The sequence below is a fragment of the Heterocephalus glaber genome, unplaced genomic scaffold (assembly GCF_053883595.1).
Source record: "Heterocephalus glaber isolate CG9 unplaced genomic scaffold, H.glaber_assembly_v1.0 deba00001454, whole genome shotgun sequence".
NCBI lineage: Eukaryota > Metazoa > Chordata > Mammalia > Rodentia > Bathyergidae > Heterocephalus > Heterocephalus glaber.
In genome coordinates this window covers 4107338-4128561 of record NW_028258303.1, presented here as the reverse complement: position 1 = coordinate 4128561, position 21224 = coordinate 4107338, and the positions used below count along the sequence as shown (strand labels likewise).

Sequence of the window (21224 nt, the reverse complement as noted above, 5' to 3'; positions counted from 1 at the left end):
CACCACAGGTACTATTGCATGACTCACGTAATAGATGGCCACCGTGCACAGATAATAAGAGCCGACTGCACTGTATTTTCAAAATCCATTATCCCATGTGTCACAATGCTGTGCCTTCCTTTTAATTCATTCCAAATGTTTTATTTGCCCTTGCCCAGAAACTGGCACCACATATCAAATATTACAGTATAAAACATTTTCTAAATTTCATTTCCAATTAAATGCCGTGGTTTTCTGAAGATCAGATGCTATTGATAAATGTGTAGTTTTCTATGCTGTTCAAGTCCCTGAATTATAGAATCTGCAATCTTGGCTTTAGCGGTTCCACTGAATACTGCAGAAGGATTATGTACATGAGTGTGTAACTGCTGTTTTATATTATTTTGCATGTTTGGGTAACAAAGCTAAGTATTCTTTTGGAGGAATTACTTGATTTTTCAGCAATGTAAACACTGAATATAGAGTGGATTTAAACACTGTTTATCACACTTATAAGTCAAGGTTAAGGCCTTTGATCTATTTCTAAAACCTATTTCTAGCAGGGTGGAAAACATGTGGAATAAAGGGCCTGGTTTCCTTACCTGGGCATAGAGTAGTACAGGCTATTTTCTGCACGCTTTGCCCTTCACAGAAGGCACCGCCGTTGAGTGGAGCTGGGTTGGTGCAGGTCCTCGTGCGCTTCTGATACCCTCGTCCACAGCGGCTGTTACACACGGACCACTCTGTCCAGGTGGACCAGCCACCATTGACTGAAACGAGGTGAGCCACAGAAAGTGGATTAAACATCTCTGCATGCACACCCAAACACGTAAACTACACACAACACACAAACAAACAGTCATCTCACAGCGGCCATTACAAAGCCTAAAATGTCAAAGCTACAAGAGACCATGGGTATCATTTCTAAGTTCCATTATATAGCTGAAGAATCTAAACACAAAGATAAATAAAATTATGGACAGAGATTTACTCACTCAGAGCAATAAGTAAGACTGCATTCTCTTTTTGTTGGCTAATGTTATTTAAAAATATTTATATCCCTTTACATAGTCAAGCTCTAAAAATTACTTTTGACAGCTTATCTCAAATAATAAATGTTCACATCCTTAAGCTAAGGAAAGCTGCAAGCGGATCTGTAGCATGGGAACTAACTAAAAATTGCTTAGCCTTCTTAAAAATGATGATGGTTATATTTTTCGTAACACATGCAAGATTTACCACCTTTTAAGGATTCTTCATCAGTTTCATAAACTAATGAGTGAACCTAGTTACAAAGGAAAATCTTATAGTGTTGGAGTTGTAAACAAAGTGACTAGTAATTTGATTGACATAGCAATTAATTGAGAATATTGAAACGGACACCTATTTTGTATGGAAAGTCTAATTATAATATTTGATGGAGCTGTCAGTACACATGCGATAAAAAACCTATACCCTAACACTATTGGTACTATTCATCTCCGGAGAGCTCCCTCTACAAAATGCCCTGAAATATTTTTTTAAAGTAATTCAATAATGTGAGTCTATGCAATTATTTCAATGAAGTAATTTCTAACAAAAGTTATTTGCTGGTAGTTAAAAGATGATACAACTAGTAAAAGCATGTGCCTCCTGATAGTAAACAAAGCTGTTAGCCATTGAAGTAACACAAACCTCTTATGTGCATATAATGTGCCCAGCATCTTACTTTCTAGAAAGCTATCCATTAAGGAATATTTTCATACAGGCAGACAAAGATATTTTCCACATCAGATTTTTAAAAATAAAAATAAATAGTTCAAAACATCTGTAATAGTAAAAAACAAGAAATTATGTAAGTTTATGTGATGGACTCTTCTAAAGAAGCCATTGAAATGATATTACAGAATGCCATTTAATAATGCTTAAGTATTTTCATGTTATATTTTAAATAAAAATATATCTTATTTTTCAAATCCTATCTATGCACAGAAAATATCCATGGTACAAATATTAATTATTTAAAAAATATTAGCTCTAGATGATAGGATTATAATACTTGTAGCTGTTTTCTTCTTAGGCCTTTTCTGTGCTTCTCTAGTGGATGCATATTTGTGGTCTAAAATGATACTAACAAAGAATGTATGTAAAACAGACTCAAAATAAGACATGCTGGCTGGATGTATGCTTTCCTATGGAATTTGGGTAAGACCAACCTATGAGCCATGGACAATTTATTTTACAAAGTCATAAAAAACACAAGCAGATGGTTGATGCGGAGGGTTTCAGTTAGTGTTTTAAAAAGCAACTTAACCTATTCGACTTTATAAAATTCAAAATGTCATGAAATTGTCAGTATGAACTTCTTGCTAGCATACTGTCAAGTTGGTATTTTGGGGTTATCGAATCAATGCACTGCTCTGCTACAACTTTAATGAAAAATAAATAACCAGAAACTTTTAGAGACACAAATGTATTTGCAGATCCTAGGCTTATCTCTTTGTTTTACAGAAAAGGTGACAAGGGCTCAGAGAATCTTGGCTTTGAAAGGTCAGTTAATGGAACCCCTAGTCCTAGAGCACAAGATTTCTGACCCTTAGTCCTTAGCCTTAGCTGTGAATGCTTCAGTTACTTGCATTTGATCTTTCCTAAAGACAATGTATCACTACATTTGTGGATACTGAGAGCATGCTATACTTAGGAAAAGATTTGCATGTATATTAAATATCTATATAATACATCTATATATAGTCTGCCTGCATTAGTTATTTATGAGTGGTACACTCTATGATTGGGCCCATTTCTACTTTGCATTTCAAATACCATTAATCACGTCCTTCAGGCAGTTTAGATAAAGATAAAAAGTAGGAAACATTTTATTGTGATTGAAGACACACAATTGCTTACAATTCAACATAGCCATTATCTGGGCTAGGAAATTAAATCGCACAGTAATCATGGGATTAAAAAGAATGTATGCATCTGTCCTGTAATTAAAATGGCAATTTAAAAACATCACTATATTCAGGCTCAGAATATCATAATGGTTTCTGTTCTCATAACTCCTTACATCATAAGCACACATTCACTGGGATGTTACTGAAAGAAAGGGAAAATTTTAATCTGTACAGTTCCAGAGTTCTATCAGCTTGACCTAAAATTAAACTAGCATAAAAGAGATGTGGAGGAGAAAAGTGTTTAAATTTATTTAATATAAGTTTTACATGGCATAGGAATCTTCATAAAGAAATGATCATCTAAAGATGGCTTTGGAACTTAACACTTTTGTGCTGAATTAGACCAAAAGTGTAAGTTTTGAGAATGTAACTAAATTATGTGATAAGGCTGAAAGATTAAGAGTTATTTTAATAAGATCTGTTCAGCATTCATTTGATCTCAACTTCCTATCCTTAACAATAAGAATGTTGTTTTCCTTCTAGTATATGGGAGGCATCTTTCATATGAGAGTCTGTTTTTTGCTTTTAAGAAAAAGAAGAAAGGCCAGAGTGGTCTTATACATACTGTTTTTCAAGTGATGTAACTCAAAAAAAAAAAGTCAGTAAGCCAGAATAGCATATTTTGGGGTTCCATTATTCTGAACTCCTTCCAGTACCCACAATGAGTAACGAGCCAGAGAGTCACTGGTGCGTGTCCCTCCCGCACAGCCTATCAGAGCCCAAGGCCTGTGAGCACTGCTTACCATAAGCAGGGCTGCCAGGCTCCACCATGCCCTTGGCGATGGAGAGGCCTGGACCTGCCATTCTGGAGGGGCCACCACCTCCACCCCTTCTTGAGGTGGCGCCGTTTTCTCTGTGACTATTAGTCATCAACCCTGTAAGGACCTTTATACTTCTAACACTGTGATATAAGTACATGGCCTGGTATAAGTATAAGTATGTGGCCTGGTGTCTCAGTCTATAAAAGGGTATAAAGTTAGGCAAGGAGGGGGAACCATCTATAAAATGACCAGGACACTGACTGCTGACCTGCACAGAGAGAGATAAGCATACGGGCCCCTCCACATGCAACTGGCTGGCATTTGAGCAGCAAGGACAGCTGTGGAGATGAGGAAGATGAGGAGGGAGAGTGGGAGGGACTTCCTGGATAAGCCCTTGCATATGACTTTGCTGTGCTGTGAAGCTGAGAGTGACCTGACCATGGACATCCTTCCATCAGCTCTGGCTGCCTCTGATGCAAAGCATATTCTACCGAGGTCAAGTTGTTCTGTGTGTCTGGGAACAGGGGAGCTCCAGAGTTCTGGAGGTCTCATCACCACTGTGCCAAACCCTGTCCACAGAAACATCAGCAGGCTGCCTCAAGCACCTGCGTCTCTAGAGCACTCAACCTGGATCTCGGCAGTGCAGAGCAGAGCAGAGCAGAGATGAGGGCCTCGGAAGCAGCAGGCCCTTGGTGGCTGCCTCCACTTTTCTAGAAGCTGAGGGACAGGGCTAGGGATTTCTAAGCTTGGTCTTCCTTGGGTGGGTTGGGGACACAGTTAACCCATTTATGCCTAGCATTCCATTTATGGAACACCACAAACAGTGGAACATAAAACATCTTTTTCTCTTCAAATTCCTGTTTCCTGAATTTTTCTAGGTAACATATATAAATTTCATGCAAAAATGTAAAAAATTGCAACCTTTGGCATAAACAGCCTCACTGACTCTATGGGACACTGTTAGGAGCAGCAGCGAGCTTTGAAAAGGGGCCTCTAACTTGAAATTCTAAAATTAAATCAACACTAAAACTGATACCAAGAAGAAACTGCAGTGTGAGGTGAACTGGATTGAGATTCCGTGCTCACTTACCATAGACTATGACAGTGGCGGTCGTGCTTCTCCTCTTAGCAACAATGTTCTTGGCAACACAGGTGTAATTCGCGGTGTCTGAGAGGCGGGCCTGCTTTATGATGAGGTTGTGGTCGATAGTAATATAAAAATTCCGATCTTCAACAGGATCAATTATGTCTTCATTTTTCAGCCATTCTACCTAAAGATGCACAAGAAACCTAAGTAAATTCCCTGTGAGTCTCCCTCGACGGCAGCTTGTTTAATTTGTGCTATGGAATCTGTGTAACATTATCCACGCTCTGAACTTCTGCAAAACAGGGGAAGTGACTTTATGAGGTCATGTGAAGTATCACTCACCTGCCAAACATGCCAATTCTGTCTGTACTACATTATTCTCAAATGTCAATGAACCAATTGGGAAATACAGTGTGGAAATTGTTTTCATTTTGCCCTGTGGGCAGGAACAGGGAATATGCACTGCCAAGTTCAGAACCCAATCAAAAATAATGGGCCAACCATTTCAAACTGATCTCAAATCTTTTGCTATTTGATTTGTTTACTCTTGGCAACTTACCTGCTGCTTTTCAGAAAAGGATATAAGGGCTATAAAAAAAAGCTCAAAAGGCATTTCAGACATCATGGAGCTCTAATAAAAAAACATTTGGATGACTATGATTTACATGTTGCCTCACTGCAACATATGGATTAAATTTCCCTGAAAATGCACAGGCTTTAAAACGTAGCAAAACACATATCTGGAGATGCATCTAAGCCAAAATATTTGGGAAAAAAGGTTTTCTACCAACCCTCAATATAATCCAAATACTGTGTAAATCAAACTCCAATCTCCCTCAATATACAAATATTCCCCCCTCCTCTCTCTCCCTCTCTGTGACTCTCTCTGTGTGTCTCTCTCTCTGTCTCTCTCTCTGTCTCCCCTATCTGCAAATCTTGGCCTCATGGTTGCTTTGGGGAACATGACCTAGGACAAGACTGTTGTTCAAAACTAATGAACTATTGGATTTTTATGCAAATGATATCAGTTTAGCAATAATGATATTGTCTTTGCTAAATAAAAGGAGGGAAATATAACTGGACAAGCTGTCCTTCTGGACAGTAAACTATATTTTTTATCCAGACAAAGTTTTTCTTTCTTTCTTCCTATACAGTTTTTTTCCCCATAAAGCAAAACAACATTGATATTTACCACTCTTAAACTTTCCTTTTGATTTAGAGTGGTTATGGATACAAGTAACCTTTAGTCATAGGGAGTCAATATTTTTGCCATTTTCAAAATCTTAAAGAGCTTCTCCAGCACTGCAAGAGGTCTAGAAATTAATCTCTAAATCTGTCGGTGGGTCTGACATAGCACAGCTTTAAATTTTGACTAATGCAGGGACTCTCAAATAATGCTCCTCTAATCCTTCAGAGACAGCCCAATGTATAAAGGGAAAAACAAAAAGCAACCACAATCTGAAAATACAGAAATGGATGGGGAGGTGGATTAAAGCAACTGTTTGTAATGATGTAAATTTAAAAATAAACATTCTTGATATTTGCACTCAGGGCACTGGGAAAGAGAATGGATTTTTGCAAGATGCACTTTATTTTCAAATAGCAACTACACATTCCTCTGACCTGGATTTTCTCAAAGTCTGGCCCTAAGGGTGACAATATAACCTTCCTGGAAGGAAGCAAGAGGTATACTGTCAGAAATTGCCTTGACTATAACTGAAACTTGAGACTCATATTCTCCCAATTGAATCTTTACCTAGCTTATCTATGGTGCCACCCTAAAGAAAACTTTCCACATCTAGAAGGCACCACTGGACTCCCGTCAGTTGGTGTTAGATCCTTTCTATTTGTTTGTGCTCAACATGCTTATTTCTCAAATAGTCATGCCTGCTACTCTTCTTTGCAGCCAACCTTCAGACTCTGGGGTTCTCTCATCCTGGAAATACCTTGCAGTTCACAATGCCCTATTAACAACTCTATTAAGCCACTGACCCCTGGGTGCAGAAATACACTTCTGTCTGCTTGGGTCAGAACCTGGGTTCTTACTTCCCAGGGCTCCCCTGTGGGGGGCAAGGTGAAGCTCTGTCCTTGGCACTTTGCCTGCATTTACACTATGACTCGGCTTCTCCTTCCTCTCCTGTTTGCTCTGCCAGCTTTCCAAGCTGTCCTGGGAACACTTCCTTAGAAGGCTATTGCGTTCAAGACTCAGCTCATGATTTGCTTCTGGAGAATCCTACTTAAATCACGGCTGCTCAAAATGACGGTTTCTCTGTAACTGATATTAGTTTAACGACATTGTTGTAATCCTCATCACAATTGACATAAAGAAATCTCAAGGGATATTACAAACCACTTGTTTATTTAAAAAGTTTATTACATGGAGGAGAGTTCAATGAGCATGCTGGACAAAAGCTTTAGAGACACAAAGACTGCTGCACATATGATCTTTGGGCTTCACATGCAGTGTCACACTTTATCTGGCTGTCTCTCACTAGTGTTGGGGAGTACCATGACCTCTGCCTTGATACTCCTCCCTCTGGGGAGCCTGCCCCTGCCTCCCACACTCTGATCCCTGGCTGGGCTGCCCATTCTCACTGCCGCATCTTGAAATCCATCCTTGCTGCTAGGAATCCAGCAACATCCTCCAGAATTGCAACCTCTTTCTAGATTATTTACTTCACCTTTTCCCTAGTAAACCTAGCTCTATTTAGTGCCAGAATTTTTTCTGGAGTCCTCCTCAAGTAGTAGATGATTCATTTACATGGCCTGGGGCTCAGGTTCAAGTGTTCTTGGTTTTTCTTTTTTCATATTTATTTTTATGAGTACATGTTTACAGTACATAGTGACCACATTCATCAGGGGGAGCTGGCACACGTACATAACACATCTCAATTCTCTTGGCATCCCCTTTGTCTCCCCTTCCTCCTTGCTCTCCCCATCTCTTCCTACTTGCAAAAATCCCCTGGTTTTCTATTATCTCTCTTTTAATTTGTTCTTTATTTTGCACACCGTCTACTCCAGACCATTCTCTCAACATCTTTGCTTTCAATTCCATGCCATCAGATACCATGCCATTTCCACACTGTTTGTAGTTATCTGCAGGCTTACAGTCACTTTATCCAGTACAATTTCTGCTTAATAACCAAAAAGATGACACTTCCAGTATTTCAGCCCTCAGGTGCAGGCCCTCCCCACCCCCAGAGTGGTCTTGGACCCTGAGGTCACAATTCTGGGCCGAGGTCTCCAACCCTAGCCTCACGTTGAATGACTTGGAGAACATTAATAGTGATAATTCTGAATTCAACCCAGAGAACCTAAATCTCACCCAAAGGGATTTTGATTGCATGATCTAAAGAGGTAAGTAGTTTTTAATCTTCCCAAATTGTCTTTCAACAACATCACCTTCACCTTGGGAATTGGACAGAAATGCAGACTGGAAGTGTGCATCCTCACAAGAACTGCATGCATTGACGTTTGAGAAGCACCAGTTTAACTCTTGTCCTTACCATTGATTGCATCCTCTCCATAATCACAGTTTCAAACACCGTCTCCTCTTACCATCTTCTACCTTTCCTGATAAATTTTCTAGGAGTCCTAGTTCAACAATCCTTCATCAAAACCTGTAAGCCATTTTACTCACCTAATTTCTTCCTCACTTGCTGTCACTTCTTCCCTCCTTCCCAGCCAGTGTTGAATTATATAAGCAGTCCTTGCATCACACCCCAGTGCACCCAACTTGCTCTCTCTCCAGGCACTTACTTGGCCATTACTCTGTCTCTCCCCATCCCCTCTCTACCCAGGGAGGAACTGTGGCTGGATTCAGCCATGCTGCATGGGCTCATCCTAAATTCATAAAAACAGAACACCAGTGGGCTCTTCTTTCTGCCTAGAAGTCATACTCCATTTTTTCTTCATCCATTTGCTCTCCCAGTCACACTCGCCTCTCTGTAAACACTACTCTCCCTCCATCCTCAGTGTCAGCTGATGACTAAGATTCCTATCACTGAGAAAATGAGAGACCTTCAAAGCTCTCACTCCCCACCTACCACCCCCTGTACTGTGCACCCTCTCTTTGTCCCTGGGGTGGGAGGTCTCCATGCCCCGTGTGTCATTTCCCATTTGTGCTTCACCTCATTACCCCTCTCTTATTCAAGGGCAAGTCCCACAAATTTCATGCCTCTACTAAATCATGCTCTTCCTTCAATAATAAATCATCTGTTTCCCTAAAAACACAGGCAACCTGTTACTCCTCAGGACTTAAGATATGTTCCACTCATTTTTGTTTCTGGTCATCCAGCACTTCTCTGCTTGCCTTACAAGACTCCTTGGCACTCCTTTTTGCACCTGCTCTTCTTAGCCCTCATCACCTTCACCTTGCTGGGACCAATTCTAACCTGCCTCTGCTTCCACCCCCACCTCACCCCACCCCACCCCATGACTCTCTTCTGAGTCATCGATTTTTTGTTCATATGCTGATGGGAGCCTAGTGCTCTCCTGGATGCTTCAGCAGCATCTGGCCTAGTTGGTTTCTCTTGGCCAGACTTGTTTTCTCTGGACGTGGCACTGTCCAGGTTCTGCTCTATCCCATGTTCCTCTGTTGCTTGCTCCTTGAACCTCTGGGTTCTCTTTTCCGTCTTTACTTCCTTGGTGAGCTAATCCAGTCTCATGCAGTGACTCCTACATTTATCTCCAGCCCAGATCCCACCCTTGAACTCTCAACTCATATATCCAACCACGTCCGTGTGACCCCACTCAACTATCTAACAGAAAGCTCCCAAACAGCCTGTTCAAGCCTCATGCAGTCTTAGCAGCTCAGTTCAGGCTAATGCCAGCCCTCCTGTTACTTAGTCAGACTTAGTGTTCACCTCATTCTCCCTCTCTCTTTGCCCATTCACTGTTAAGCAGTACATTACCAATCTTACCCATTTCACCTTCTCTCTACCAACTCCTTCTTGGTCTCAGTCACAATCATTTTTCTTCTGCATTGTTTTAAGAAATTTCTGTCTCATATTCTGCTTTTCCCATTAGTTCTCACTCTATTCTCAATAACAATAGTTAGGGTGATCCATCAATCCCAAGTCAAACCATGCTGCACTGCATCTCTAACCTTCAATGGCTCCTCAGCTCCCTCAGTGTTATAGCCAAAGTCTTCACAGCATCTGAGCCCAGGACCCTGAGTGGGCAGCACTCCAGGCTTCTCCGAGCTGCTGCCTTCATTCTCTGTTTCTCTGTCTGGCTCCTCTGCGGCCTTATCCACATCAGGGGCACTCCCGTCGTGGGGATTTTGAACTTGCTGATGAGTCTACATGGAATAGCCTTTCCTTAGGTCCCCACAGGGTTTGCTTCTGCTCCTCCTTCTGGTCTCTGATCCAAGTCACATTCTGAGTGAGCCATTTGCTGATTATCCTTTAGAACTGCAACCTCTCCTGCTGCCTCTACCCTAATCTATCATACCTTTCTGTTTTCTCCATGGAAAATCTCACCATCTTATTTACTCTTTATTTTACTAATTTTACTTATTAGTTACTAGTCTTCTCCAGAACATAAGCTCCATGGCGTTTTGGAGCTTACATCCTTCCCTTAAGCACTGTCATATTCTCATGGCCTAGAATTGGCCCATAGCAGGTATGTTACATTTGGTAAATGCATGAACAAATCACATGACATGCAGTGCATTTAAATCTATTACATACTTTTTTAGGCCTCTGCAAGCCTGGTGCATTGACTATCAAAGTTAATATGAAGTGTATTTAGCAAGGGTCATTTTAAATATTCCTTGGAATCAAGTTCATTCTTTGGAATTAAGTTAACTGTGATTGCTGTTCTATCTGGGATTAAGAACCCAAATATCCTACACTTTTGAGAGTATCCTGCTTTGGTCTCTAAGTAGACTCATTGGAGAAATCATGAGACAAAGCCTCTATGATTATGCTGGTATACACCCATGCTTCACTGCCACTTAAGTAGCCATCTATAGTGGCCTATAACTGGACAGTTTTCAAAGTGGCATGTTCTTTTAGTCCACTTTATATGAATATATTTCCTGTAGATGTGTTTGAATAATTCTTATGGATGTTCACCTAGTAAACACAGAATCATAGTGGACCTGGGCCTGCAACACAACCCTCTAAGAATTTTAATGTTGAAGTAATAAAGAGTTTGACATCTTGTGATTTCATTTCAATTCCACAACCTCTGAGCATCTACTATGTGCTAGCATTGTGCCAGGTGCTGGAGATACAGAGCTCGCTGGATAAGAATAAAAACCTACACACAGGATTTCAGTGTGGCAGATGGGGTGAGATGGAGGTAACATGAGCCTAAATTATGTGGAAAGAGGACCTTTGAGGCAAATATGCCTAAAAGCATTTGGAGGACGGATTCAGCTTGTGGGATACAGAGGAGACCATGGGAGTGAGGAGGACACTTCGGGGAGAGGACATAGCGGGAGCCTGGGCAAAGGTGCTGAAGCTGCATGAGGAGTCTGAGCTCTGGACAACCTGCGATAAACCACAAAGTCAGAGAGCACAGTAAGGATGGAGAGGCTGGCTTTCAGGAAGTCACCAAGGGACCCAGTGGTGTGTTAACACATTTGGCCTTTACCCGCACTTCCTGCAAGTTTATGAAGGGTAAGAGGTGAAGATGCATAATGACACGTTGGGTTAAAAACAGTTGGAATGGATTAGAAGAAGCCACTTGGGAAGCCAGACACCAGTCAGCAGGCACTTGCCATGAGATACAAAGACACGAATGGATCCAGGGAGCAATCTGAAGGGACAGAGGGCAAGGATTACAAGGCAATGGATGTGGGAAAGAGGGAGCAATCTGAAGTCTCGGGCTTGGGACTTGTGTGTGCTGCAGGCACAGAGACAGCAGAGAAGGATGTGAGGGCTGACAGGATGTGGAGTTCAGGCACCTTACTACTACACAAGGAACCCAGAGCATACAGCATGGTTTCAGCAACAGCAAATTTGCTCAAAATTCCCATTACTTCCATGAACAGAGTGATTTCTTTTTCCTCTAAAGGTTTTGATATATTAAAAACAAATCTGAATGATTTCTGTGTCTTGGACCAGCTTTATCTTAACATTAAGAACTGAAGATGGATATTGATAAAAAACAATGGTGCAAAGCCGATGTGCTAAAATGCATTTATTACCATTTTGGCTTAGACAAAAATAACAATAGCATTACTGAAACCTTAAAGAAATGTATGGAAGGGAAAACACTGCATGAGAATAATTCACTGAAAGGATTATGTGAATTGCCAAGTTAATATAAAGCCCTAACATACAGTTTTAAAGTTCTTTTCATGTAATATCACAAAACCGACACTACTACAGTGACATTCTTCCATCTGGAGTGAGTCCACAGTGAGCTTCCTGGCATATGCTGTACATAAAAATTACAACATAGAATATTTTGCTGTACTAGGTGTGTGTGTGTGTGTGCGTGTGTGTGCGTGTGTGTGTGTGTTTTGAATAGTGTTATGGCTTGTGTCTAGATATTCCCCCAAAGCCTCATGTCATAGGTGGGGCTTTTCAGAGGTGGCTGGATCTAGGGTGTGTGATGCTGGGATCAACAGTGTGTGATTACTAAATTAGTCCACTGATTGGTTTGGCATACTTCTGGGAGTGGATAATGGGAATGCCCACCCTCAGTGTGAATGCTACCTGCCCTAAGGGCTCATAACCTGGATAGAATGTAAGAGACAGAAAGGGGGCTGCTGTCTTCACTTGCTGCTTTGCTACTTTGCTGCTTGCTGCCTTCTGCTTTGCTTCCCTCTGCCTGCCGTGAACTATTTTCCCTCTATGATGCCCCTCTGCCATGACACCCTACCCTGGAGCCAGCCGACTTCCAACTGATACCTCTACAAACTGAGCTAAATAAACCTTTCCTCTGTTAACTTTGGGTATCCGGTATTTTGTCTCAGCAAGGAGAAAAGTAACTAAGACAAATAGTAAGTAATTCAATTGCTGGCACCCTATTTATTTGTAAGCTAATCTTGGTTAATCAAGTCCCTGGTCAGGCCTCTAAGTTCTGCTCCTGTCTTGGTTGTTCCATGCTTTTCTTTTGATTTTACCCAATGCTGGCCTTCTCTCTATCCCTCCCACTTAGCAAACTGATTTATACACAAGAGATGTCTTTCTGTGCTAAACGTTATTTTTAGCTATGTATAAAACATTCAAGAAGAAAGAAAAATAGGTTGAAGTTCAGAAAACAATAAGAGGCTTTGGCCATAAACCATGACTTGTCACTGCTGTGGTGGTGCACAGCTCTGTTCCTCTATGTCCTTGTGTCTCAGCAACTGCAGCCCTCACAGTCATTTGAAGCATATTTGATGTAATTTACTCAAGTGTTTAAAAGGCATGGGACTTTATTAAGGTAATAAAAATAGTTTCAAAGCAATATGAGGATGACCTATTTGTGTGTTCTGTTATGCTTGGCATTGATTAATCCATTGTGTGCAATTGAGAATCCTACTTTAACAAGCATTTCCTGCAGTCTCCATTGAGGGGGTTGCTCTTGCTGAATGGGTTTAGAAACCAAACTGTCATTCTAGGGTTATTTGTGCCACTCTTTGGTGGGTTTATTATACTTCAGGGTATTTACTCATAAAATGAGAATAATTCTAGTTCCTATTTCATAAGAATTTTAGGGATTAAATGAGTTAATACACTAAATACTTTGTTCCTGGCATGTAGTAAATATTCTAATATTATTACTAAAATTTAATTAAGGATATACTAAAAGAGGTGGGAAAATCCAGGCAACTCTAAAACATGAGAAGGAAATGATATTCATCTAAAAACTAAAGCAAAAATAACATCTGAGTTTCTTTATCCTTCACTGACATTTATCCTGGACAAAGTCCAATCCACACACCTTTGTATGATAGCTTCACAACTGCCCTAGAACTTTAAAAGTGAGTATTAAATTGATCCCTCTAGTTTGTAAGCTAGTCAGGATACATATTTCCAGTTAAACTCCATGAATCTATAATTCTAGAAATGTCATTAGCATACATTTTCCTGGCAGATATTAAAATATATAATTTTATTCAACTGGTATAAATACTTTCTAATTATTTTATGTTCTAAGAAATCATCACCATATCAATGTTTTGAAAGTATAAGTAGAAAGAATTTCTGATCAAAAATATGTCATCAAAAAATTTGAAAAATGGGCCGGGGATTTAGCTCAGTGGTTTCGCCACCTGCTACGCAAGCACAAAGACCCAAGTTCGATCCCCGGTACCAAAAAAAAAAAAAAAAAAAAATTGAAAAATATTCTCTACTGTCTTTGGTAATAAATCAAGAGCTATAAGCAATTTATATATTGCTATTATTTTTACTTCAACTAAACCATGCATATAATTTCTACTCTGCCCTTCTGAGCTTTTCTCCTGGCACTTGGAGTTAATCTTCATCACTTGTTCTTCAGAGACATCAGTATCTCCCCACCCCACACCATGGCACACCTCTCACTGGCTTTAACACATTTATCTAGGTTCCAAGGAGACAGAATTTCCCTTCCAGCCCTCTCCATTCTCCCCACCATGTAACTGTCCCTGAGCTCTCTTCTCTACTTCCTTCTCCCACACAAAGGATTCTGGGCAGAGCCAGGAATTATGGGACACACCCTGTGGTTACAGAATAATTACCATTCTTGGGGAGCAGGCCAAGTAGGGAACATGATATGGAGGAAGAGAGGATACCCTGCAATCCCTAGAGTGAACCCTAAGATTTACTCAGATCGAGGGAGTGGAAATCTTACAAAAGCAGAATATTGAAGAAAGAAGGAAAGGAAAGAAGAGAGACGCTTGCATTGAGCACTCTGGGTACCCAGCTGGGTACTCCGGAAGGAGGTATTTATACGTCCATTTTTCAAATGAGATGAGGCTTATGGAGAAGACTCACAGAGGTTTCCAAAGCTTGCACAGGAGTGCAGATCTCAACGCAGGAGTCTTGAGCTCCAGACTCCTTCTTGCCTATGGAGCACAAAGTGGGGAGGAAGCAACTACTGTGCTCTAGGCTGGAGCACTGACAGCTGGCCTAGATCATGAGGTGGTGGCCTGCAGAAGTGGGACAGCGAGACACATCCTAGCCTTGGCAGGACCTGGGTGAAGCTAGCCTCTGGCTGGTGCTCAGGGAAGCAGTGATATCCTCAGGAAAGAGGTGTTGGCTGAACTCAGAGGACCAGCACAGGTCCACTTTCAGAGCTGGTTTTAGGACTGGCTGTGCTTTAATTTCATGGGCATCAGAAAAAGTCTCTTTAGTTTCTAAAATTACTCCCCACATTTTGGACAATGACTTGAAATGTCTTTAAGAATAAGTAGCTTTTAATTTCATCTTTTCTCTTCACATCCAAATGACCCGGCAAAGCAACAACTTAGGCCATATAAAATGTTATAAGACATGGCATATAAATAACATAGGGAGCTCTTCTTGGATTAGATAAACAGGAGTTTGACAGTGGTAGCATTTTACACTGGATTCAAGTAAAATTTCAAACAAGGATTTCAAATCTAGTATTAAGTATCCAGCAGTACAAAAGTTTCTAAGGGATGCATAAGCAAAACTATTTTAAAGGGATCAGTATTTATATCTTGAACTTCTTAAAACTAATTTCTCTAAGCACTTGCCCTCTATTTATTCAAAAAACAGCATCTCTTGCACTGAAATCTTACCATCAGGCATTGACTAAGAGCATAAAACCCTCAGGGCATCAGACAAGTGAGTGACTGGGAAGACCAGTGTGGTAGTTGAGAAAACAATGAGACTGTAATAACTAGGGAACAAATCCTTTTGCCAGTCAGCTGTTTTATAATCTTTTACTTTCACTGAAATTGAAGGAGGGTCTCATATGCTAGGTCACTAAAGATAAATTTTGATGACAGGTCCTAGGTGATTTTTGGCATATAGCTCAGAAGTTGTATAAAGAGTTGAGGGATGTCATAGCATAGCTAGATAAGTCCATATATTCTTACTTATGTATGAGAAGAAGAGTTTCAGTATTTGAATTATAAATGACAGAAATAAAAGTGATTTTATCTTTCTCATTTCAGCAGTAATTGACATTTAAACATGGCTAGATGAGCCAACTAGGGGAGGATGACAACCTCATTTTTTCTATAAAAAGATGTATTTTATACAATATAAATTCATTTTTATGCTAAATAATTACTTATCATAATTATTAGTATACTTAGTAGTATGCTAAAGTATACTATATAGTAGTATACTTAGGTTCTTCAGACAAATCAAATACTAATCATAAAAATACTGACAACCCAGAAGAAAGTAAAATTTACTTTAACTGAAAAGTGTTAGGAAATAGGAAAGAGAGAAAGTTCATCAGAAGATATGAACTTACAGGTGGATGCACTACTCCCAAACCATCCCAATGATACACTGGTGAAATTTTACACTCAGAAGGTGTAATGAGTTCCTGTTTGTCCCCCTCTTGGGCTTTTTGGGGCTCTGGGTTATCAAGAAAGTACTCAATATTTCATAATCTCCCTTAGTCTGAGAAGATGATGTATGCCACTTCTTTTTATTTCCAACAGGTCAAACAGGTCAAAAGACATAAAATTCCCCCCAATTTTTTTTCTTTTTTCTGCATTACACATGCACATATCCTTCTACCCTAAAAGCAAGCCAACCACTAAGTTACCCCTCACCAAATCCAATGCATCTTCTCTTCATGGACCTCTCTGCGCCAAGGACCTGTGTTGCTCCCCTAAACCCTTCGATTGCTGCTCTTCTTGCCACCAAATCACCTGTGCTTCTACAAAGCTCTCAGTGGTCCCTTTATTCAGCCGGCATTCTCATAGGATCCTTCTTAGGGATCTTTCTTTCTCTATATCCCCTTTCTATTTTATATCACTGGTTCTTAACGCTGTACATTAGAGTCAGTTCCAGCTGCCTAGGTCCTGATTCAGTTGGTCTTGTGAGGGTCCCAGGCAGGATTTTAAGAGCTCCTCAGGTGGTGTCCATATATGCAGCCAGGTTGAGGATAACTGTCCCTGGTTGACTTCCTTCACTTTCAAGGCTGATAGCTCAAGTATCATAAACTTTGGTCTTAGTTGTTGTTAAGCTCCATTCATATTTCCAATTACTTTTCTAGATAATTCCATCTAGAGGCTCAAAAAGTATGAAATGTATAACAAGTGCTGAATCAATCACAGTATCTCTTCACATCAATTTCTCTATGAACTCAGTCCTCCTAGTTGTTTCCTTTTAAAATAATGGCGTTAGGAATTAGACGTTGGAGTTGAGTTTAATTTCTGCTTTACATTCTAAAGTTCTAAGATCTCTCAGCATTTCATGAGATGTGTGCGGACACAAACAATACACAACACAGTAACATGTACTTACCCTACTTTTAAAAAAATTGATGAAATGCTATAACACCTTTGAAATAAATGACTTTTCCTAAAAGGCAGTATTACCTACTTAGCTTATAAAAATCAATCGAGTAAGTCCACGTACAATCTCTCTCATTTTAATGAACCAAGCTAATACTGTGCAGTCAATAAGATGCTTTGTTACAAAGGAGAAAAAGGGCTTTAGAGTCAGACATGGCTCTTTTCCCAGCCCTCCCACAAATTGAGTTCACAGCCTCAGCAAGCTGTAATCTCCTGAAATCACAACCTTCTGTACAACAGGGAGGCCCATCCTTCAGGGGTTGTAGGATTTAATGAGATATAGAAAGCAAAGTACCTAGAATTGGAGAGAGTCAATACATTTCTTTGCTACTCCCTAGTATGAGCTTGAACTCAAACAAAGCCATTATCAACATAAATGTATTTTAAACACTGATGGTTCAGTACCCATTAGTGTTTCTATTAAGAGGTAGGTATCTTTAAAATCATAGTACCAGTCAGAACAAATAAACATCTAGGAGAAATCTGACTTTCAAATTACCACTGCAAGGACAATTATAGATGGTGGTTAGGAGCCCTCATTTCAGAAAACTGTCCAGGGGAGGAGTTTCCCCTATTCACAGCCACAATTCCTTCTAGTGTATGCATGAGAAAGGATGCCAGCTTTCTAGCTGCCCTATATGAGACCGGCTTCCAGGGCTTGCAATAGGAGAGTTAAGGGTTTAAGAGATCTGGCCGATACTTAGGTCCCTCAGTTCCGTTGACACCTTGGGTCTGGCACAAGGTTCTTACTAACATGATTTCATTAATGAAGCGATGAGTGATTTGGATTTGATTATGAATTTCAGAACTGCAACATATTGACTCTGTATTGTGTGTTCCCAGAAAAGGTATATAAAACTGCCATTACTACCTGTGCGTGGTGTGATTTAAGGAACAACTGTTTTATGGCTCTTAGATGCATGGTTTTACAGTTTCACTGTTGCTGCTATTTTATGAAAGTCAGAACTATTGACTGTGTAAGTACTGTCAGGGAAAGAGAAGCTCTGCAGCAGAGCAGGGAGATAATTTTTCAACAGCTCAGGCTACTCCAGCATTGAACAACACTCATATTTCAAAAACTCTTTATTGCCTCTTCCCCTAATACTCTGTTCTCCAGTTTAAGTTTACTTGTTATTTATACCACTAGCAAAGATGGAGTAAAATGTATTGACACTCAATGGATGACCTGTTTCTACCTCATTATGAAATATAGGATACATTATAATCCTCAGTTTAATCTTGATTTCCCATACTTATTTTCTCACCTTTGCTCACTAACCTCCCTCTTCCTCAATGACATCATAGAAGTTAGGCTTCCTAAGACAAATTCCCAAACTTCCAATTCTATTCTCACATGTAGGAGTATACAAAATCAGGGCTGATTATATACATTATTTTCTCTAGTAAGTTTTTCATTAAGAGTTGTTTAAAATGTAATTATGTCCATATGTTACTCTTAAGAAAGAAACAAAAAACCCCAAATATTTTGGACAGGGTGGTAACATTTTTTTTTTTTTTTTGGTACTGGGGATCGAACTCAGGACCTTGCACTTGTGTGGCAGGTGCCAGAATCACTGAGGTAAATCCCCGGCCCCGGGTGGTAACATTTTTTAAAAAGTCAACAACTGCAGCCTCCTTCTCCGTTCTTCACCCTACCCATGCCCTGAAAAACAGATGACACCCCCCAAAAATTCACATATCAGGGCCTGGCACCAGTAATAGCAAACCACTTCTAAATAGATTACATATCTGCTAGGAGTCTTTTTTTTTTTTTAAAGGAATTAGTGTCACAATAAGAAAAATAATTTGTAATCTGACATTCTAGTCAGAACAACTGCTAGTCTGAACAACAGCTTCTAACAAAACAATCAAGACAATGTATTCAGAATCACCTTAGAGACAATATAATAGCAAATGATAGTGTTAAAACTTTAGATGCTAAAGGTACAAAGTTGAATATTATTAAACACTAGGAATATGAGCCATATTTAGTAGCAAGAATATACTTTAAATTCTAAACTAAACCAAAAGCTTTATCATTAGGATATGCTCTGACCACCTTCAAAAAAATTAATATGTTGATTTTGTAAGTTTTTCTTCACATTCTTAAAATCAACACAGAGGTGAAGGTATTACTTAAATTATGAAACAGTTTGGATACAACTACATCTCTCCCTAAAACCCTGACATTGAAATATGGACTGCAATGCCAATAAAACAACAATAGAAATAAAATTGATCTTCCATTAATCAGAAGCCTCTGAAGTTCAAATATAGTAATAACTTGGTTTATGAATGCTTCTGTTTGCAAACAAAAGTATTTGGCAAAATCCTGCTTCAGTTAACAAACTCTGCATCAGGTACACACAGAACCACAGCCCTCTTCCTGACACAAACACAAACACAGCCATCTTCCCCCAAATCATAAAACAAATTAAATTCATAAACCAACATACCACTGTAAATGGAAATATATACATAGAAATTATAACAAATTATCATTTAGTGGTGATTCACATACATTTACATTAACTATAATGTAACTACAGTTATACATAACTACAGTTTTGTGCTTTCTTTCAGTGTGATCATTTCTATCAACAAAGCTGAATTTTTTGAGAGTTTTAAATACTTCTTAAGAACTTGTTTAAGTTTTTAGTTCAGGTAAATAAATCACATATTGTACCAGCATTTTACCAATAGGGTGATGTAACGTTTTGGTTGTTAAAAAGGAAGAAAAGTCCATTTAAATTCTTTGCAGTGGTTCTTCACAGATAGTTCATTTTTAGTCAGGATCATGCTGACAATAAGAAGAACCCAGTCCTCCAAGCAGCTACTGGCACACCTTCCCTTCTGATACCTATATTTGACAACCTTGTGCTTGGTTAAGGAAAGGTCTAATCATATATGTCAATAATAAAGAGCAAAGCACCTTGCAGTTTTCTTTTCTTAGTGTACTCCCCAGTGAAAGACAGATGTGTTGTGTCTAATTATTCACTGACTGGTATCGGGAGAAACATTAACATAATTGGCACATTTGTCCTAATTAACTGAGGGAAACTGCCACATGCCACCCAAGATGAAAAGTGAGTCTGGCAACCATTAGCTAGAAAAATCCACATCTATCAGAAGTCCCCAACTATCAGACAGGTCACGCTGTCCATCTTAAACTGAGATGGTCAAGTCACAGCACTGGGGTAGAAATGACACAACCGAGTTGTGGTGTGTGCATACCTACAAGAATGGAGACTCAGGTACATTAATCAAACAAATGGGAAAAGCAATTATGGGGCAATTATCAAATGCACACTCAGCCAGGCTAAGGCCCTCGGAGGAGCATTAGCCAGCCTCTCGGAGTCTGCCAAGTTCACTGACTGCTTTAGAAGTGACAAGCTCGAAGGTTTTGTGTATTTGTTTGTTTTAACCTTGGCTTTTACAGCAGCACTTCTTTTCTTTTTTTTTCTTTTATTCTTTTCTTTTTATCTTGTTTTTTTGAGATGGGGTCTCATTTTGCTGCTCAGGCTGGGGTTGAACTCAAGATACTCCTGCTTCAGCTTCTTAAATAGTTGGGATTATAGGATTACCATGCCAGCTTTATTAGCACTTTTAAAATTTTGCTACATTTTAGAATCATTTGGGCTACTGGGCTCCAAGGCGTACACCTGTAATCTCAGCTGTTTGGGAGGCTGAGTCAGGAGGATCATTGAGTTTGTGACCAGTCTGGGCAATATAGCAAGACCCTATATCAAAACAAAAAATATAAAGGATTAGGCATATAGCTCAGGGTGAAGGCTTTGAGTTCAATGTCCAGTACTGAAAAAAAAAAATCAGCAATCAGGTTACATGCCATACCTATTCAATCAGGATTTTGAGTATCATACACATCCATATTTCTTGGATGGTCTCAAGCAATTCCAGTATGCCTGCAGGGTGTGAGGCCCAGTACTGCAGCCTGGTTTTGATGATCTTGCTGAAATGCAGATTCTGATTAAGTGGTTGGGCACCATGCCTGAGATTCTTTCCAAGAAGCT

General features: G+C 39.7%; 1 protein-coding gene across 3 annotated transcripts in view; it reads right to left on the bottom strand.

Annotated features, from left to right (window-relative positions):
- Positions 1-21224, bottom strand: part of Unc5c (unc-5 netrin receptor C) — a 385500-nt gene that overhangs the window by 68292 nt on the left and 295984 nt on the right. For all 3 annotated transcript variants that reach the window (XM_004848093.4, XM_004848094.4, XM_087215813.1), the window contains exons 5-6: positions 4767-4947; positions 582-749 (exon numbers count right to left, since the gene is read on the bottom strand). In XM_004848093.4, the coding sequence (XP_004848150.1) occupies positions 582-749; positions 4767-4947 (349 nt within the window). The remainder of the gene's footprint in view (positions 1-581; positions 750-4766; positions 4948-21224) is intronic.